The sequence below is a fragment of the Ipomoea triloba genome, chromosome 11, assembly GCF_003576645.1.
Source record: "Ipomoea triloba cultivar NCNSP0323 chromosome 11, ASM357664v1".
NCBI classification, from domain to species: domain Eukaryota; kingdom Viridiplantae; phylum Streptophyta; class Magnoliopsida; order Solanales; family Convolvulaceae; genus Ipomoea; species Ipomoea triloba.
In genome coordinates, this window is record NC_044926.1 from 6,490,501 (window position 1) to 6,508,747 (window position 18,247).

The window sequence follows — 18,247 nt, forward strand, 5'->3', positions numbered from 1 at the left end:
GTACTCTTGTGTCAATGTGGAGAAGTATTCAATTCGCATTTGGTCTCACGTTGTGAATGAAGGAGTAATTCAACATTTTTTTTTTGAAACAAATAAACAACCTTTAATTTCATTAAAACTTCAACATGTCCATGCACGCCACGGAAGCAATAAAACGAGAAATATAATCTGAAAACAAATGCAAATCAGTATCATGAGCTTTTAAAGACTCCTTTGCTAAGATGTGAGTTACCGTATTTACGCCATGACGAACAAAAGTAACCACCAGAGATCTCTAATCTCATCAATGAGAGTTCTAAAAGGAGTAATATTTTCACCACCTTGTATCGCATGAACCACTACCTGCGCATCCGTCTCAATAACCACCCTAGTAACTCGCCTTTCCTTAACCCAACTCAACACCTCCCTCATACCTAGTGCCTCCCCCTCAGCTCCCTAGCTGAATAAAAACCCTCCACCCGCCGTAAACCCCCTCCTACTTCCACCCCTCCATGATCCCAGCTGACAACCCAACCAATCCCCACATACCCATATATACTCTTATTTTATATTTTGACTAGTTTTTCACGGGTATTGCTTAAATGAGATAATATCTAATGTTTATTTTTAAATAATTAAGTACTTCAAAGTATGCATATTGATCAACATTATTTAAGAGATGTTCATGCATAGGTAATTGAATGTTGAATTTATTTATTTAAATCGGTATTTCAAAGTAATATGAATGCAAGATAATATATGAGAGATTGATTATAGTTGCCACTAAAATAAATATTTGCAACTTTGTAAAAATGATAATCTAAATACTTAATATAAAAGTGATAGTCTAAATAAATACTACTTTTGGTTTGAATTTCTCTAAGTCTAGCTTCTTAATTCTCTTTTGGGTAGCATTGACATTATTGTCTTCATCTTCAATACTTGTCGTCTTCTTTTTTATTGGTAGTGTGTCATGTGCAATTGGGTTATTGGTGGTAGCATAGAAGACAACGTCATGCAATGAGATTATATGGTGTAGGAAGCTGTGGATTTACCTTGTTGTGTATATGACTGAGATCTTAATTGTACTATGAACTCTTGATATTGCAAACGTCTATTAATATTTGGCAATGATAGTTTTTTCCCTATATGTTTTATGTGTTGTGAGAAGTGTGTCGTAGATTATCATGTGAAAGTATTGAACAACATATTACGGAGTAATATTTAATTGGAGCGGTGTCAACATTGTTAATTCTTTGGACAATGGTCCTACCGTTTAGAATTCATGTGTAGTTGTATTTCTGATCAACAACTTTGTAGTTAGATCGTGCATGTTTGACAATGATGTAAGAATATATAATTTTGTCTAACAAAAAATAATAGTACAATATTTGTAAAGTAATGTACAATTGTACCATTATAGAAATACGGACAAAAATATTAATATCATAATGACCTAAATCATCCTCAATAATGCAAAAGTATAATTGGAATATTGAGTCTTGTTCTAAATAATCAAAATACTAAAATCAAAATAATCAGAACCCTTCATTTCATCAAATAATTGGATGGAGATTTTTTTAGTTCCTGTTATAAACCTAACTTTATTGGCTGTAGATTTTCTACTTATTTGAAATGCTTTGATTTTTTAATATAAGGGGTGTCATGATTGTTATCAGATCTATTTTTTTTTTCCTACGTCATGATTGTTATCGCCTTATCGGGTCTGTTTTTTTTTTTTTCTCCTCTAATAAAATTTAATTAAATATTGAGTGAGAATAAAAGTTGAGAGTAAGTACAGAAATTTTCATAATCAAAAAACCCTAGAAGGCTCCTCCTTCTCTCTAAACTCTTCGCTTCTTCTTCTCTTTGGTTCGGCAGCCGCCGCCTCCGCAGGCTTAGCGGAGGTGGCGTCTTCTCCTCTTCCCGATTGTCGTCTTCTTTTGCTCTTTTCTCTCTGCCTCTCCTCTCCATTCTCGCCTCCCCCATCGCCGTCTACCACACCTACGATCTCGCACTGTCGCCTCTCCATCACCATTGAATAAGGAAAAGAAGGCTTTGAGTTTTGCAAAAGGTGAAGTAGGGAGTGGTTTTTTCTTGATTCAATTTATTAGTAAGTTTTGTTGCTATTATACATTTCATTTATTTATCGAATTTGTTGCTTCTCGCATCTTTAGCAAGTTTATTCCCTCTCGCTTCTTTTGCGGGTTTATTCCCTCTCGTTTTTTTGGCGAGTTCTTGTTATAAGCGTAGAACGATAATTGGTCATGGCGTATGTGAACCACAAAAGAATGAAGATTGATACTCGAGTGGTGTCAACGACTTTTGAACTAGAGTATGCCTTCTTTATGTTTGACCAAATTACTATTGACAGTAAAGAAGCTTGGAGTGCTCCTGTCGACTTCAGCTTCAAATTTGTGAAACAGTCTGCGATTCAAGTTTTCGATAATATTGTTAGGAAATTTGTTTCTATGTCTGACTGTAAGGAATGTTTGTCCATTCCATTAATCTTTCTTGTAAACGTTTCCGCTTATGATTTAATGAATTAGTCTCATTATCAAAAAAAAAAAAGTTGAGAGTAAGTTTTTGGAATCCAAGTAGTATTTTTTAGTAAATAAAGTATTCACACATGTTGGAGAAACATTAAATAGTGCATCCATTTTGACTTTTGCTAGAGAAATAAAATTAGTTGAGAGAATCACTCTTAGCTCTAGGTTTTGGTGTTTGAAATTTGTATTTAGGATGAGTTCTTTTCTTGTATAAGTAACTCTATTCTTACTGGACATATGAGCAGAATATATACAAATACAAGTTGGGTTGTTTCTAAGTAGTTCATTATTTAACAAGTTTGTTCCACATTAGGTTGAGATTAGATAATACTCTATGTCTTTGGACCTCCAAACAAAAAACTAACTGGAAATGGCATTCTATTTATCTTTTTAATTAAATAATATTAACGAAATTCTTTTTAATTAAATAACGTTAATAAAACTTCAGGGTGTTACAAATATTTAGTGTTCTTTTTTGAAATTATAAATAATAGATTATTTTGGTTATATCTTGTGATTGAAAAATGAAAAAGAATTACGTACTTTTTTTTTTCTTTTGGTATAGTAGTGTGGTGGTACATGAGAAAGATGCGGAGAAATATTTTTCAATATATATGAATTATTACTATTATAAGAGTTACACTTCCAATATGATACTTGCTTGTTACTTATGATAGAAATCATAATACTTATTACATAAAATAATTTAATACCAATTTGAAATAAATAAACTGTTACTTATAATACATATTGTAATATATATTTATATGTGAAACGGATCGAGTAAAATGATTGTTACTATTGATAAATATTGTAATACCAATTTGAATTAAAAATAAATTAAGCGTGATATTGTAATATTTCTATGTGAAATTTTGATACTATTTAGTACATTGATTGTTTTTTTTTTTTTGAAAACGGATAATCAATTTGATTAAGCCAAAAGAGCAGAAATGGAATCAGGTGGGATAGAGTCCCAATACAAAGTAGTAGTCTGCGAGTAGGCCGTAGCCGCAAGAGAATGTGCTATGCCATTTACCGTTCTAGAAACTGAATGAATAACGCAATTGCTAAACGAGGAAAAAAACGCCCTACATGTCTCAACGGCAAAGCCTGCATGTGATCGGACAAACGCCGCCTGTGTGATTAGAGAGCGTAGCTGGGAACAGTCAGTGTAAAATGCTACGTGCGTCAGGCCTCTGTCATGAATCCACGAGGTGGCCTCTTTGCATGCAAGCGCTTCAGCCATCAAGGGAGAGAAGCAGTCCGGGAGGGGTCCCGCGCAGGCCGAAACGAAAGTTCCTTCCGCCGTGAGGAGCACAATGCCGAAAGCAGCTTTCATAGTGGCGGTGCAGTAACTGGCGTCGAAATAGCATTGCATCAACGTTGATGGTGGGAGAGCCGGCGGTGTATTCGTTGTAGATGAATCCTCGTCGGCAGCAGCCTCGCCACCATGCACCGCTCGCCAAGCTTGCAGCGTCGCGACAGCCGCTGCCTTTACCGCCCCTGGCCGTTGTAGGCAGCCATCCCAAACAGCTGAGTTTCTTGCACGCCAGAGGTGATAGAGCAGAGCCGCAGCAAGCCGAACCTCCTCACCTGTCAAACCACGCATAAGGGATGAGAACCAAGCAGTGAAAGAACCATCTTCATGAGGTGGAATAGTCAAGCCTGACTCATTCCACACTTGTTGTGCATAGTCACAAGATATTAATGCATGCACAATAGTTTCATGGTCTAAGCCACACTTTGGACATTCAAGATCAACCTCTACTCTCCTTATAACTAAGTTGGTAGTGACAGGTAGTGTATTTGTTAAGGCTCTCCATAGAAAGGTTTTCCATTTTGGGGGGATTTTGATCTTTCACAAGGGATTCCATCCATCAAAGTCATCATGAGTAGCAATATAATCTCCCACTATTGAACGGTAACCTGCTTTCACTGAATAGCAGCCTCTCGGGTCATCATGCTAGAACCACGAATCCTCGTAGGCTGGTGAAATTGGCACCCTTGAAATGTGCTCCACATCTTGTGGATCAAAAATATCATTCAAAACTGAATAATCCCAACTGCCGTTATCGATCAACCCAGCCACAACAGAACCATTTAGATGCTCGGGCATAGGTGTTTGAATCATTGGGGATGGGTCATCAGGTAGCCAGGGGTGTCCCCAAATCAATGTATTTTCCCCATCTCCAATTCTACGTCTCACACCACTGCATATTAAACCATGAGCTGCCATGATACTGCGCCAGCAGTAACTTGGACAACCACCAACAAAAGCATCAATAAAAGAGGTTTTGGGGTAGTACCTTGCCTTATAAACTTTTGCAACAAGAGAGGTGGGTTTTGTGAGGAAACGCCATGCCTGCTTGCCTAGCATAGCCAAATTAAAAGCACGTAGATCTTTGAAGCCTAATCCCCCAAACTTCTTAGGCAGGCATAACCGATCCCAAGCTTTCCAATGTATCCTCCTCTCTGCCACTGTCCCAGAACCCCACCAGTATCTATTCATGGTTCTCTCAAGAGAAGTACACACCGAGTCAGGCAACAAAAACACACTCATTGAAAACGTAGGCATGGCCTGAGCTACGCTTTTCAACAAGACCTCTTTCCCCGCCTGTGTGAGTAGCCTCTTATTCCATGACAAAATCCGCTGCTTGATCTTGTCCTCAATATAAGAAAAAGCCTGCTTCCTGTTCCTACCAACAAAAGCTGGCAGGCCCAGATATTTCCCAAAATTTGGTGCCTGAGTGACTCCAAGTAAACCCACCACCTCCTCCCTGTGCTGAGCATGAGTGTTCCTACTAAAGCAAACACTAGACTTATGATAATTTACTGCCTGCCCAGACATACTCTCATACAAATCCAAACAATGTTTAACCGCTCCTGCCTCCTGGGCATTAGCTCTAAAGAACAGGAGACTGTCATCCGCAAAGAACAAATGGGAGATTGGGGGCCCCCCCTGGCAACTCTCAACCCTCGAATAGATCCATCTGCCTGAGCCTTCTGGAGCAACAACGAAATTCCTTCAGCACAAATGATAAATAAATACGGGGAAAGGGGATCACCTTGGCGCAATCCGCGGGATGGCACCACATCAGCAGATGGGGAACCATTAATCAGAAAGCTATAGGAAACTGTGGAGACACACAACATAATCAACTCAACCCACTTGTCATTAAAACCCAGAGCTCGTAACATTCTCTCTAAGAAAGGCCACTCCATTCGGTCGTATGCCTTTGCCATGTCTAACTTCAAGGCCCCCCAACCAGCCAAGCCAGTTTGTTTTCTGTTTAGATAATGCCCTACTTCTGCCGCAACCAGGATGTTATCTGTTATTAGCCTGTCCGGTATGAAAGCACTCTACGACTCAGAAATAATGTTGTTCAACAACCGTTTCATCCTGTTTGCTAAGATCTTTGCCATGATTTTGTAAACCACATTACACAGAGCAATTGGTCTTAAGTCTGACACTCGCTCCGGGACCTTCTTCTTGGGGATTAATACCACATTCGTGGCATTAAGGCCCTCAGGGAAAGAACAAGAGTTCAAACAACCAAGCACAAAATCCGACACATCCCCTCCCACGACATCCCAATAGTGCTGATAAAACCCCGGGTTCATCCCGTCAAGCCCAGGAGCCTTATCTGGGAACATCGAAAACAGAGCCTCCTTGACTTCAGACATCTCAAAAGGGCGCAGTAATAGTGCATTATCATCCTGGGATACAGGGGGGGGCTATAGAATCAAAAAAAGGCTCCTCCACTAGCGAGCCAGTGGAATGGAAGATGCTATCAAAATAATTCATAATTACAGGTTTCAGTAAATCACCCTCTACCCACTCACCCGCATCATTCTTTAGTCTAGATAGATAATTTTTCTTCTTACGGGCAGAGGCATACCTGTGATAAAACCTTGTGTTAGCATCAGCCCCCTGAAGCCAGTGCTGCTTTGCCCGCTGCCTCCAATAGACATCCTCCTCAGCCTCTAGTTGGGTAATGAGATTTTCAAGGCGTGAGAATTCAGCAAGTGACACAGGGTCACGCAGACCCCTGAGCCTATACTGGGCATCTCGCAGCTGCTTCATCTGTTTGCCAAAATTATAGAAGCGGTCGCCCCCCCACCGGTGTAATCTTTCTCCACAGTGGTGTAAACAGTGCAATAGGCCGCCGGCTCTACCCTCCTGCCAGGCATTTTCCACCACCCCCCTACAACCTTCATCCAACAGCCAGGCCATCTCAAACTTGAATCCACCCCGCATACCACTACGTCGCCCAACCCCACTAGAGAGATTCAGGAATAAAGCTGAGTGATTAGATGTGCGGGTTAACAAATTTTCCACGATAGCCACTTCCTGCAGCCCCCTCCACCTTTCATTAGCGAAGACTTTATCCAACCTCTCTTCCATCCAATCCGCAGTACCCTTGCCTCTGTCCCAAGTGAACTGATATCCCCGCAACGGGAGTTGAGACAGACCACAATCCTCTACCGCCTCCCCAAAACCGCGAAGGAGGGCGTCTGGGTGAGGATTACCGCCCCTCTTCTCATGCTGAAAGAGTAGGTCGTTAAAATCCCCAATAACTACCCAAGGTAAGTCAGAAGAAGTCAAAAGAGATCGAAGCAGCTCCCACGAATCACTCCTTCTGTTGCGCTCAGGGTAACCATAAAAGCACATCATACGCCAGCACTCAAAACCAGCAACACTAACCTCCACATCAATATGATTCTTCGAATAGCACAGCAGTCTTGCCGTACAATTCCTCCTCCAAAACAACGCCAAACCACCATTCAATCCCACACTATCAACGTAAAAAAGGCTTTCAAAACCAAGCTTAACACGTAAACACTCTGCATGAGTCCGCGCATCCTTGGTTTCCATAAGAAACAGGAAGTCAGGCTTCTTCTTGGACACTAAGTCCATAGCTTCTCGAACTGTACGTGGATTGCCCAAGCCACGACAGTTCCAACTCAGCGTACTCATGATGACGGGCGGGCCTGGGAACCAGAACCCGCCGTGAACAAGTGTTTTGACACGTCATGCATTGCAACATCACTGCTACCACTCCCCCGCCTCCATACACCAACCGGCGGCCCTTCTCGTCGGCGCTTGGACACAACAACAACAACCTCCGTCTCCACCACGGCCCCCGTGACCGACCTCATTGATTGTTATTAATGATAAATATTGTAATATTTATAACTGAAATTATGATACTTACATACCTAGTTATTTATAATCCTATCCATCACACAAACAAAGATTCGTGAGACGGTCTCACATAAATTTTTATCTTATTATAAATAATTAACAACATCAAAAGTAAAAACTTTAACGAAAGAACAATTATTTTAGTGCAAAATCTAATTTACACAAACATTTATATAATGTTCTACTAAACTATATATTCAATTACATAATAACAAAAACAATTATAATTTTTTTAAAAAATACTCATAATTTTTTACAAGTTAGTAAGTCCAAAGAATCTAAATCCCCACCACCCGAGTTCAAACCTATGACCACCCATTTAGAATGGTAGCCGGAATGTCATCACACTGCATTATAGTTTACAATAAACAATTATAATTATTATAAAAGATACAAACAACAATTTGATATGTAGTAAAATGGATGTTTGACGACCAGCATAAAATCATTCTCTGATGGTGACAGATAAAAAAAGATAGGAACGAAAAACATATAGAAATAAATTATTGATTTGAAATATAATAAATTAATAATGCGTATGTAATGTGTGTGCATAATAAGAGTGTGAACTTGTATAGCCAACTGCGGCATCGTCTTTATATAGCATTTGAACAAAGTGAAGAAGACATTATTGTCTCGCACAAAATTGAGCTCTCAAGCTAACCATTTCAACAGAGCAGAGAACAATGGCTTCTACACAGCATTCTTTACTTGGTGAGTTTTTCTTCAATGCATTTTTTCATTCTATAGTTAACATTCTTCAATGCATTTTTCCATTCTTCAATGCATTTTTCCATTATAAGTTATTAACTTTTCTGAATGCTTATCATTTACCGCAGCAAAGTTGGCTGTCTATTTGGAATTTAAAGTTTACGCGGTCATAGTTTGATGAAATTGTACATTTATGAGTTGCAAAGTTATTGGATTGTTAATCAATCTTGCTGCTTCATGTTTGTGTGAATGACCCTATGAGTGATGTGACTAATGGTGTTTTGTAATTCTAGTGTTTGGCTACCTATAACCTAATGGTACTGCAGGGGCAATTTCTTGGATTTGTGGAGGAGATCTTGATTGGGGTTCTTTGTGTATCCACAGAGCTTTGGTAGATGCTTTAAGTCTATTCTTGGCCTTTGTTTTCTTTCTGTTCTTGCTTGTAGGTTCTGTAATGAGGATTGACATTAGAGGATCAAGGAGGTCCTGGATCACCTTATTGATATCACTTTGTTGTGGTCTTACAAGCGTTGGGTATCTCGGTGCTAGTCTTTGGGAACTGACCACAAAAAACACTAGTTCTAGTGATCTAAGCTGGTTGCCATACTTCATAAAAGGAGTAATTTGGATTAGCTTCACCTTATCCCTGCTTGTTCAAGGATCCAAATTTGTCAAAGTTGTCATATCTTGTTGGTGGGTTGTTTTCTTTCTGATGATTTCTTCTCTGAATATTGAAGTTTTGATTACAACATACAGCATCCAAATTTTGGATGTAATCTCCTGGATAATTACCTTCTTGCTTCTCTTTTGTGCTATTAGAAACTTGCATCTCATTCTTTCTCAACCTGCTCCAGAAAAGAGTTTGTCAGAACCTCTGTTAGTAGATCAATCTGATGAGAGCCAAACCCTTATAAGCCATGCCAGTTTCTTTAGCCAATTGTCGTTTTCTTGGATGAACCATTTACTTCGGTTAGGCAAGTCAAAAACATTACTTCTTGAAGATATTCCTTGCCTAGGAATGGAAGATGAAGCGAAGTTAAATTATGAGAAACTATCTCGTGAATGGGACATACTCCAAACAGATAATCGATGCAACGGTTCAGCAAACTTGATTCTTAGGGCTATAGCAAGATTATATTGGAAAGAAATGGTGCTTGGGGGATTCTATTTACTTCTTAGGTCAGCTGCTGTTGTAGTTGCTCCACTTCTGCTATATGCCTTTGTAGCATATTCTAATCTTGAAAGTAAAGAACTTTCTAAAGGTGTTTTTCTAGTGGGGTGCTTGATTGTTGATAAGGTTGTTGACTCTCTGTCAAATCGGCATTTCTTTTTCTACACCAAGAGGGTTGGTATGAGAATTAGATCAGCCCTGGTGGCGGTTTATCAGAAACAGCTAAAGCTTTCTAACCAAGGAAGGCAAAGACATTCAACTGGAGAGGTTGTGAATTATATTGCAATTGATGCATATCGCATGGGGGAATCTGTAATGTGGTTTCACCTTGGATGGATTTCTGGACTGCAAATTCTGTTGTCTATTTGTGTCCTTTTTTGGGTGGTTGGTTTTGGTGCCCTTCTTGGTTTAGTCCCTCTCACTATTTGTGGGTTGCTTAACGTACCATTTGCAAAAGTACTTCAAAAGTGTCAATTTGAATTTATGATTGCCCAAGACAAGCGACTAAGGTGCATGTCTGAGATCCTGAATAGTATGAAGATCATTAAGTTACAATCATGGGAAGAAAACTTCAAACATATCATTGAATCCTATAGAGAGATTGAATTCAAATGGCTATCGAAAACTCAATATTGCAAAACATTGAGTACTTTCTTGTACTAGATGTCTCCAACAATCATCTCCTCTGTTATATTTTCAGGATGCGTCCTGCTTAACTGTGCTGCATTTGATGCTGCTACAATTTTCACAGTCTTGGTAGCATTAAGGGGCATGTCAGAACCAGTAAGAGTGATACCAGAAGCTCTTTCTTTTGTAATTCAGATAAAAGTTTCCCTTGATAGGATCAATTCTTTTTTACTAGAAGATGAGATCAAACAAGTGGACGTAATACAATCTCCAACTGGAGGTTCAGAGAATAGTGTTTGTGTAGTGAATGGCTGCTTCAGTTGGGAATCGGAGTCTGCCAAACCAGTACTTAGAAACTTAAATGTGCAAGTGAGAAGGGGTCAGAAAATTGCAGTTTGTGGACCAGTGGGAGCTGGAAAGTCCTCACTTTTATATGCTATACTTGGAGAAGTACCTAAAGTTTCAGGAACAGTGAGTTATACATTAAACTATATTCTTTTGGTGTTTCCAAAATATTTTTATTGATTGCAATTGTATCCAGGTAAATGTGTTTGGCTCCAATGCTTATGTCTCTCAAGCTTCCTGGATTCAAAGTGGGACAATTCGTGATAATATACTCTTTGGGAAGTCAATGGACAAAAACAGATATGACGAAGCAATAAGAGTATCTGCTCTAGACAAAGATATCAATAGTTTTGACTATGGTGACTTGACAGAGATAGGTGAGAGAGGACTCAATATGAGTGGAGGACAGAAGCAGAGAATTCAGTTGGCTCGAGCAGTGTATAGTGATGCAGACGTCTATCTTCTTGACGACCCTTTTAGTGCAGTAGATGCACATACTGCTTCGACTCTTTTCAATGTAAGTCTATCTGGGTAAACATGAAGTCATATATGTTGATAAATTGCATTAAGAATTTGAATGTTACTGCAGGATTGTGTTATGAGTGCATTGGCAATGAAAACTGTCATTCTTGTAACTCACCAAGTGGAATTTCTCTCTGCTGTTGATCACATTCTGGTAACGCTTTCTCCTTTGGGAGCACCATTCTGTAAATCTCTTAACTGATAGCTATAAATTGATGCGATATTTATATTTCTAGGTAATGGAGGGAGGAGAAATTACTCAATCAGGAAGCTACAATGAGCTATTGATGACTGGGATGGCTTTTGAACAGCTTCTGAATGCTCATAAAAAAGCAGTAAATGTATTTGATCCCATGATGATAAATAATGATCGTATACCTGACAAAGAGTATGGCAGTGGGATTGAAGAGGTCAGCAAGTCTTTTGTAAACGAAGAAAATAGTCAGATTTCTTTGAAGGAAGTGACTCAGTTAACGGAGGATGAGGAGATGGAGACGACTGATGCTATGTGGAAGATATTCATGGATTATGTTTCAGACTCAAAAGGAACTGTTTACCTGATCTTAAACCTCGTGACTCAGACTGGTTTTGTGGTTTTCCAGGCTGCTGCGAGTTATTGGCTCGCACTTTCCATTCAAAGTCCCAAATTTAGTCATCTTATGATTATTGAAGTTTATAATTTGGTTTCACTGCTCAGTACATTCTTTGTATATCTCAGATCCTTATTTTCAGCTCTCCTTGGACTAAAAGCTTCAAAAGCCTTTTTCTCTGGTTTCATCAACTCGGTTTTCAAGGCTCCCATGCTTTTCTTCGACTCTACTCCAGTTGGACGGATATTAGCTCGAGTAAGATAATGGCATTTCCCTATAGGTGAATAATATATTTGGGCTTTGGACTAGTTTTCTGATAATTTTCAATATATATATATATTTTTTCCTTCAGGCTTCTTGAGATCAGAGTGTATTAGACTATGACATCCCTTTTGCCTATACTTTTGTAATGGGAGGTGGAATGGAATTGGTTTCTATAATTGTCGTTATGGCCTACGTCACATGGCAGGTTCTCATTGTAGGCATCATTGCTACGATTGGCTCAAAATATGTTCAGGTGAGATTTCTATTAGTACAATTCTCCCCCAGCCCAGCTTACAAAATGTTTATTTTTTCCACGCTTACTTTGTTTGCCTGAAGGAATACTATCAACACTCAGCAAGGGAACTGATGCGTATCAATGGAACAACAAAGGCTCCAATCATGAGTTATGCAACCGAGACATCACTTGGAGTTGCCACAATAAGGGCATTTGATATGGTAGACCGGTTTTTCCAAAACTATCTAAAACTAGTTGATGCAGATGCAAAAGTCTTTTTAAGCTCAAATGGAGCCATGGAGTGGCTAGTTTTGAGAACGGAAATACTTCAAAATCTCACCCTTTTTGTCGCCGCTTTCTTCCTAATCCTAGTTCCAACGGGTTATCTCCCTTCAGGTATTAAACCTCATATATTATTGCATCAAATAACTACATTGTTACTCTTCTAAGACCGCCTTGCTTTCTCCACCCTCCTTGTTCAGGTCTCGTGGGACTATCTCTCTCGTATGCTTTTGTACTAACAGGCACTCAAGTGTTTCTAAGCCGATGGTATAGCAGCTTAGCCAACTATGTTATTTCAGCTGAAAGAATCAAACAATATATGCATTTAACTCCTGAGCCACCAGCAGTAGTGGAAGATAATAGGCCACACTCTTCTTGGCCTTCCAAGGGTAGAATAGAACTTGTAGACCTTAAGGTATGACATTTACCTCAACACGTACAACACAGAATTAATATATAGCACAGTACGATGTTTTAATTTGATGCAGATAAGATACCGTTCCAATGCTCCATTAGTTCTGAAAGGGATAACATGCACCTTCAGTGAAGGAACGAGAGTAGGCGTTGTAGGGAGGACAGGAAGTGGCAAAACAACGCTAATCAGTGCATTGTTTCGCCTGGTAGAGCCTTACAGCGGGCAAATTATTATAGATGGTATTGACGTTTGCTCCATAGGCCTCAAGGATTTACGCCTAAAACTTAGCATCATCCCACAAGAGCCAGCTCTTTTCAGAGGGAGTGTAAGAACAAATTTGGACCCTTTAGGTCTTTACTCTGATGACGAGATTTGGAAGGTAAACTTATGAACCCAACCAATCACGTGCAGAAGTTGATTATGTGCATGTGCATGCGGGCGTAAATGTATGTTTTTTATTTTAATTTCAGGCTTTAGAAAAGTGCCAGCTTAAAGATACAATTAGCAAACTTCCACACCAGCTAGATTCCTCAGGTGAGTCAAATTAAAGGCCTTAATTACATAGGTATCTTCTATTACTGTACTAGGATTCAAGATTTTGCACACAAAACAGTGAGTGATGATGGCGAGAATTGGAGCATGGGGCAACGCCAGCTCTTCTGCCTCGGACGGGTCCTTCTCAAAAGAAACAGAATCCTAGTTCTGGACGAGGCAACCGCTTCAATAGACTCCGCTACAGATGCCACTCTGCAGAAAATCATCAGAGAAGAATTCTGCAACTGCACGGTGATCACTGTCGCTCATCGTGTTCCCACTGTTATAGACAGCCACATGGTTCTCGTCCTCTCTTTCGGTAAGCCTCCCATCCTTCCATTCCTTTCCTAGAAACATAAGTCATTCAAAGGCAATAGGCCTGCAAGTTTTAAAAATAAGAGTTTGAAAAGAAAAATTGTTGCAGGGAAGCTAGTGGAGTATGCTGAGCCTTCAAAGCTTATGGAGGAGACAAATTCTGCATTTTCTAAACTAGTAGCTGAATATTGGTCCAGCTGCACAAGGAATTCCCTGCCGGAGTTCAACCATTGATGTCCTATTAAAGAAAATAAATGCCATGTTACAAATATGACCAAGAAATCATTGTATAAAAACTTTGTGATGGGTATTCATCCAAAGTGCACTTTCAAGTACGGAGTAGTAGATTAGTGATTGCGGACTTTTTGAAAATCAAATAAAGTAATTTTCTAATTTCCAGTCAAGCATTAGAAAATAAATTTTTTTTTTTTTCAAATTGGCCTTCTTGAATAATGATATTCAATGGCATGGTTTAAACAAAGAAACATAGCCTATTTATACAAGAAATTCTAACGATATCAATGAATAGGAACATTTCATGAGCGGCTGGTATTAGGATGTATTAGAATAATAAATAATAATAATAATAATAATAATTAATAGTAAATACCACCCAAGGTCTTCCAAGTTTAGCGGTTTTGCCACTTTTAGTCCTAAACTTTTAAATCAATCATCTGTGATCCTCCGAGTTGAGTTTCAAAATGTTACTATCTATAGTTCTAAACTTTAAAATTGACCATAAGTGGTCCTCCGAATTTCAAAATGTTACCAATTATGGTCCTCCGAATTTAAAAATGTTACCAACCGTGATCCAACCATTAATTTGCTCAGTCAACATCGTGTAAACGAAGAAGCAAAAATGTCCTTTAATGTTATTTTTTCGTTTTAAGTGAAAATATAGCATTTGGACATAACAAATGCATCAGTTTTTTAATTCTTTTTCAAATAAATGATACCATAGCTGATGTGAAGGATTTAGCAGTTGTTTGGAGAAGAAGAATTGGAAAGAAAGATGTATTTCAATTTCCTCATCTCTAGACTTCTTAGGCCATATATGAAGTATATTTGATCATCACTATTTCAATCCCAAAAGTAATTTCTCTAATCAAATACTTTTATAAACTCAAATAAGGTGTAATGCAAAAATTTAAAAAAAAAAACAAAACAAAACAAAACAAAACAAAAACATTATGGGCAACAAAAATTGGCCATTATTAGTGTAAGATATAAAGGTTATAAAAAAATATCAATATATCTTCAAAAAAAATATCAATATAACCATGATTAATAATTTGAATGATAAAATAAGTTGTAACTAAAATCAGGTCAAATAAAACATGGAGATAAATATATCACTGTTATGAAAATAATATTAACTATGATAATAACATGAATAATGAAGAAATGAAGACCAATGAAACTGGAATGGGAGAAAGAATTCAAAGAAGCATTGCATTAATGTTTGCTGGGGATAATCTTTACAAAGGAGTGGTAGGGGTATTTATAGTATCAGGATAGAGAGTAAACAAATATAATATTTGCATAGAATGGACATGTGTTAAAGCTAGTCTAGTTGGTTGATCAGAGGATAGCTTTGCTTTGTCATGCTTGAGGTTACATGTTCCATCCCTAGCAATTGCTGCTTTGGAACTTGAATTTATCCTTTTCAGAATTGAGAATCGCCATCATAATATCATACAATATTTATAATTTATTACACTTATAGTTGAAGTAGCTTGATGGACAAAATTTCCATCTTTTGTCTATGAGGTTAAGGGTTCAAAACTCAACTTGGACATCCACATTTCTTTTGTTTCATAACACTCCCCCTTGGATGTCCAAAGGAAGAACATTATATTGCCTCGTTAAAAACCTTACCAAAGAAAAACCCAATGGGAAAAAAAACTTTGGGTAAGGAAAAAGAGTACAATATGTGCTCCCCTGATAAAGACATCATTAAAGATCAAGTTCGTGTGCTCCTCCTTGCTTCTAAAGATTTTTGAGATGATGTCATACTGATTAATAACGTTCCCCATTGGCCATCATCTTTATCATACTTATGCCTCATTAAAAATCTTGCTAGAAAAACCCTGTGGGAAAAACCTAGTCAAGAGAAAAAGAGTACATGGTATGTCTAATTATGTATTGCACTGGTTGCCTCATTAAAAACCTTACGCTAAGAAAACCCAGCGGGAAAAATCTTAGCTAAGGGAAAAAGAGTACAACCATAACCCCAACATAAACTTCAGGAGTTCAGGGCATAATATTCATGATTCATTATGCTCCCCCTGAAGATAACATTCTATAAATCCCTTATTTTAAACTTCCAAAACGTAGAGGGGTTTTGTGAACAATCATGTTCAATTATCAATGGGTGAATATATTTTATAATAATTGCGTGACTCTTTTAGAGCTCACTTGGGTATAACACTGACATCATCATGTATAGTCAATTTTCATAATATACCCATAACACAATCTTTATTGTCCTCTTATAGAACAATGGTGTAAATTATAGTACAACCAGTTTTTGGGACTTGGCATCACGGGGATATAATAATAATAGCCAATACCCAAGTAGCACATTGTATATTGACTTGTCTAAGTAGCTAACCAGAATCATTTATGGGATAACTGGTGTATAAATTCCTTTTCAAGAAAATACTCGATCTTTCAAGTCGAGTTAGTATTTAGCTTTCACATACAAGCTTCTCATTCCAAAATCCTCGTGTTTAGACATGAGCTAACATCATTAAGCTCTTTATATATTTCATTGATGTGTATACCATCAATATTGACTGAGATGTTTATTAGTAACTCTTTTATTGAACACATAATGGCACATATTATTCCTTCTTCAACAAGGATAATAACTCCATTCGCAACTCTTTAAAGATTACATAATGACACATAATATATATATTTATATTCCTTCTTCAGGAAGAAATTCTCATTCAGTCATCAACTGATTCAGGTCATATTGCGATTTTCGCTTTCTCTTACTTTGAGAACCCTTTTAAAATCCATTGTGAATTTTCAAATATACTGTCCAATGACCCATCTTTATGCGGTCATGATATTCATTAATTTCATATTATTTACTGCCATTGATACAATCAGCGAAATTTATTGCCATCCATTTATAGTAGATATGGGAGAGTATATCAATTATGGGTATTTGTGTAAACCCATGAGCTCCAAGCCTCGCTCTTATCATATCATATCATTATTCTCTTTCGTACCAACACCTATTCAATGGTGTGTAAACATAATTTAGAGAATAGCGAGCTGAGCTATTTTGCCTTAATTGCTCCTTTTATTTATCAAATGATTAGGCCAATTCTTGTGCCTAACTCTGGATCCAAATTGAGCAATTATAAAGGCATTTGAGTTGTCAACAACATTTTCATAATTTTCTCTCATATCTATAATAATTCATGGCAATTTCAAAATCAACCAGATGGTAAACATTTCCCATCAATATTCAAATCTGGTCGTTTCGCATCCCAGTATTAATTATTTGGTGCACCACTGGGTATTTCGTCTTTTGACGAATGTTCTTTTAGTCATCATTTATAGATATATCAATAGATATATATTTGGCAGGAATTAATAATCTACTGAACATTCAGTTCAGTCAATCTAGTATATGGATTTTTGAAGATCCTTTCATTTTATGAAATTTTCTCGGCATTCAAATTTACAAAATAATTTGGGCTTATATCTCCCCCTAATGCCGTGAAAATGATCTTCATGCAGTCTGCGTATCAAATGATCTTATATCATTGGGCTCTAGATTTTTATAAAATACATGGATATTTATAATCAACATGTATACGTAGCTTTATTTAATAGCCCGTAGAGATACGCAATGATGTATGTGATAATAAAATAGACTGCATAATAATAAAACAAATTTGGGAAATGTTCAATTTTCACCACGTACTAGATTGTAAATAGGGGTATTCATTATATGCAGTATGTCAGATTTTGATAAAATAGTAGTATATCAAATTTGATCTCCCTAATATATAATTTCTATTTAAGTATGCTTCATATGGGAGACTACTGTTTGACATATATAAATTCGATTTTTCAATGTTTAGCCCAAAGTGACTCAATTGCCCATGTCATAATTTTTAAAATAATTTGGGTCTTAAATCACAACATATAATATACTCAAACGTATATGCAATCATATAATGAATATGATCAAATAGATAAAGCATATATAACTTAAGAGCAATAATTTGACAAACCAAAGTGAAATGAAGAATAAGGTATATATGATTCCACATTATCTCACAAAATGCCAAAATAGCTTTAATCAAAATTAAAACAATTAAATAGGATGTCAATCCATTTTCTCAATTTATGAGAAATCATCATATCAATATCATCACATATTCAGGATGATCTATTCAATCGTGCCAAATCTTAAAATTATTCAAATCAGTAAACTTCTAATTCACAATAAGATTGGCTTCAACAACACTCAT

At 37.4% G+C, this 18,247-nt stretch overlaps 1 protein-coding gene and 1 pseudogene across 1 annotated transcript; one reads left to right on the top strand and one right to left on the bottom strand.

Annotated features, from left to right (window-relative positions):
• Positions 1 to 3,462: 3,462 nt before the first annotated feature.
• LOC115995843 lies at positions 3,463 to 7,449 on the bottom strand. The gene is made up of 5 exons (XM_031234993.1): positions 6,343 to 7,449; positions 5,923 to 6,248; positions 5,506 to 5,871; positions 4,534 to 5,434; positions 3,463 to 4,386 (listed from the first exon to the last, which is right to left on the bottom strand). The coding sequence occupies exons 1-5, from the start codon at positions 7,447 to 7,449 to the stop codon at positions 3,463 to 3,465; spliced, it is 3,624 nt and encodes a 1,207-aa protein (XP_031090853.1).
• Positions 7,450 to 8,321: 872 nt separating this feature from the next.
• On the top strand, positions 8,322 to 14,152 carry LOC115996857 (annotated as a pseudogene).
• The last annotated feature ends 4,095 nt before the right edge of the window (positions 14,153 to 18,247 follow it).

Coding starts and splice junctions, on each gene's coding strand:
- LOC115995843 (XM_031234993.1), bottom strand. CDS start 7,449: ATGGACTTAGTGTCCAAGAAGAAGCCTGACTTCCTGTTTCTTATGGAA. Junction 6,249..6,342: donor AGGGTGATTTACTGAAACCT/GTAATTATGAAT, acceptor CCTGTATCCCAG/GATGATAATGCACTATTACT. Junction 5,872..5,922: donor TTAGCAAACAGGATGAAACG/GTTGTTGAACAA, acceptor CATACCGGACAG/GCTAATAACAGATAACATCC.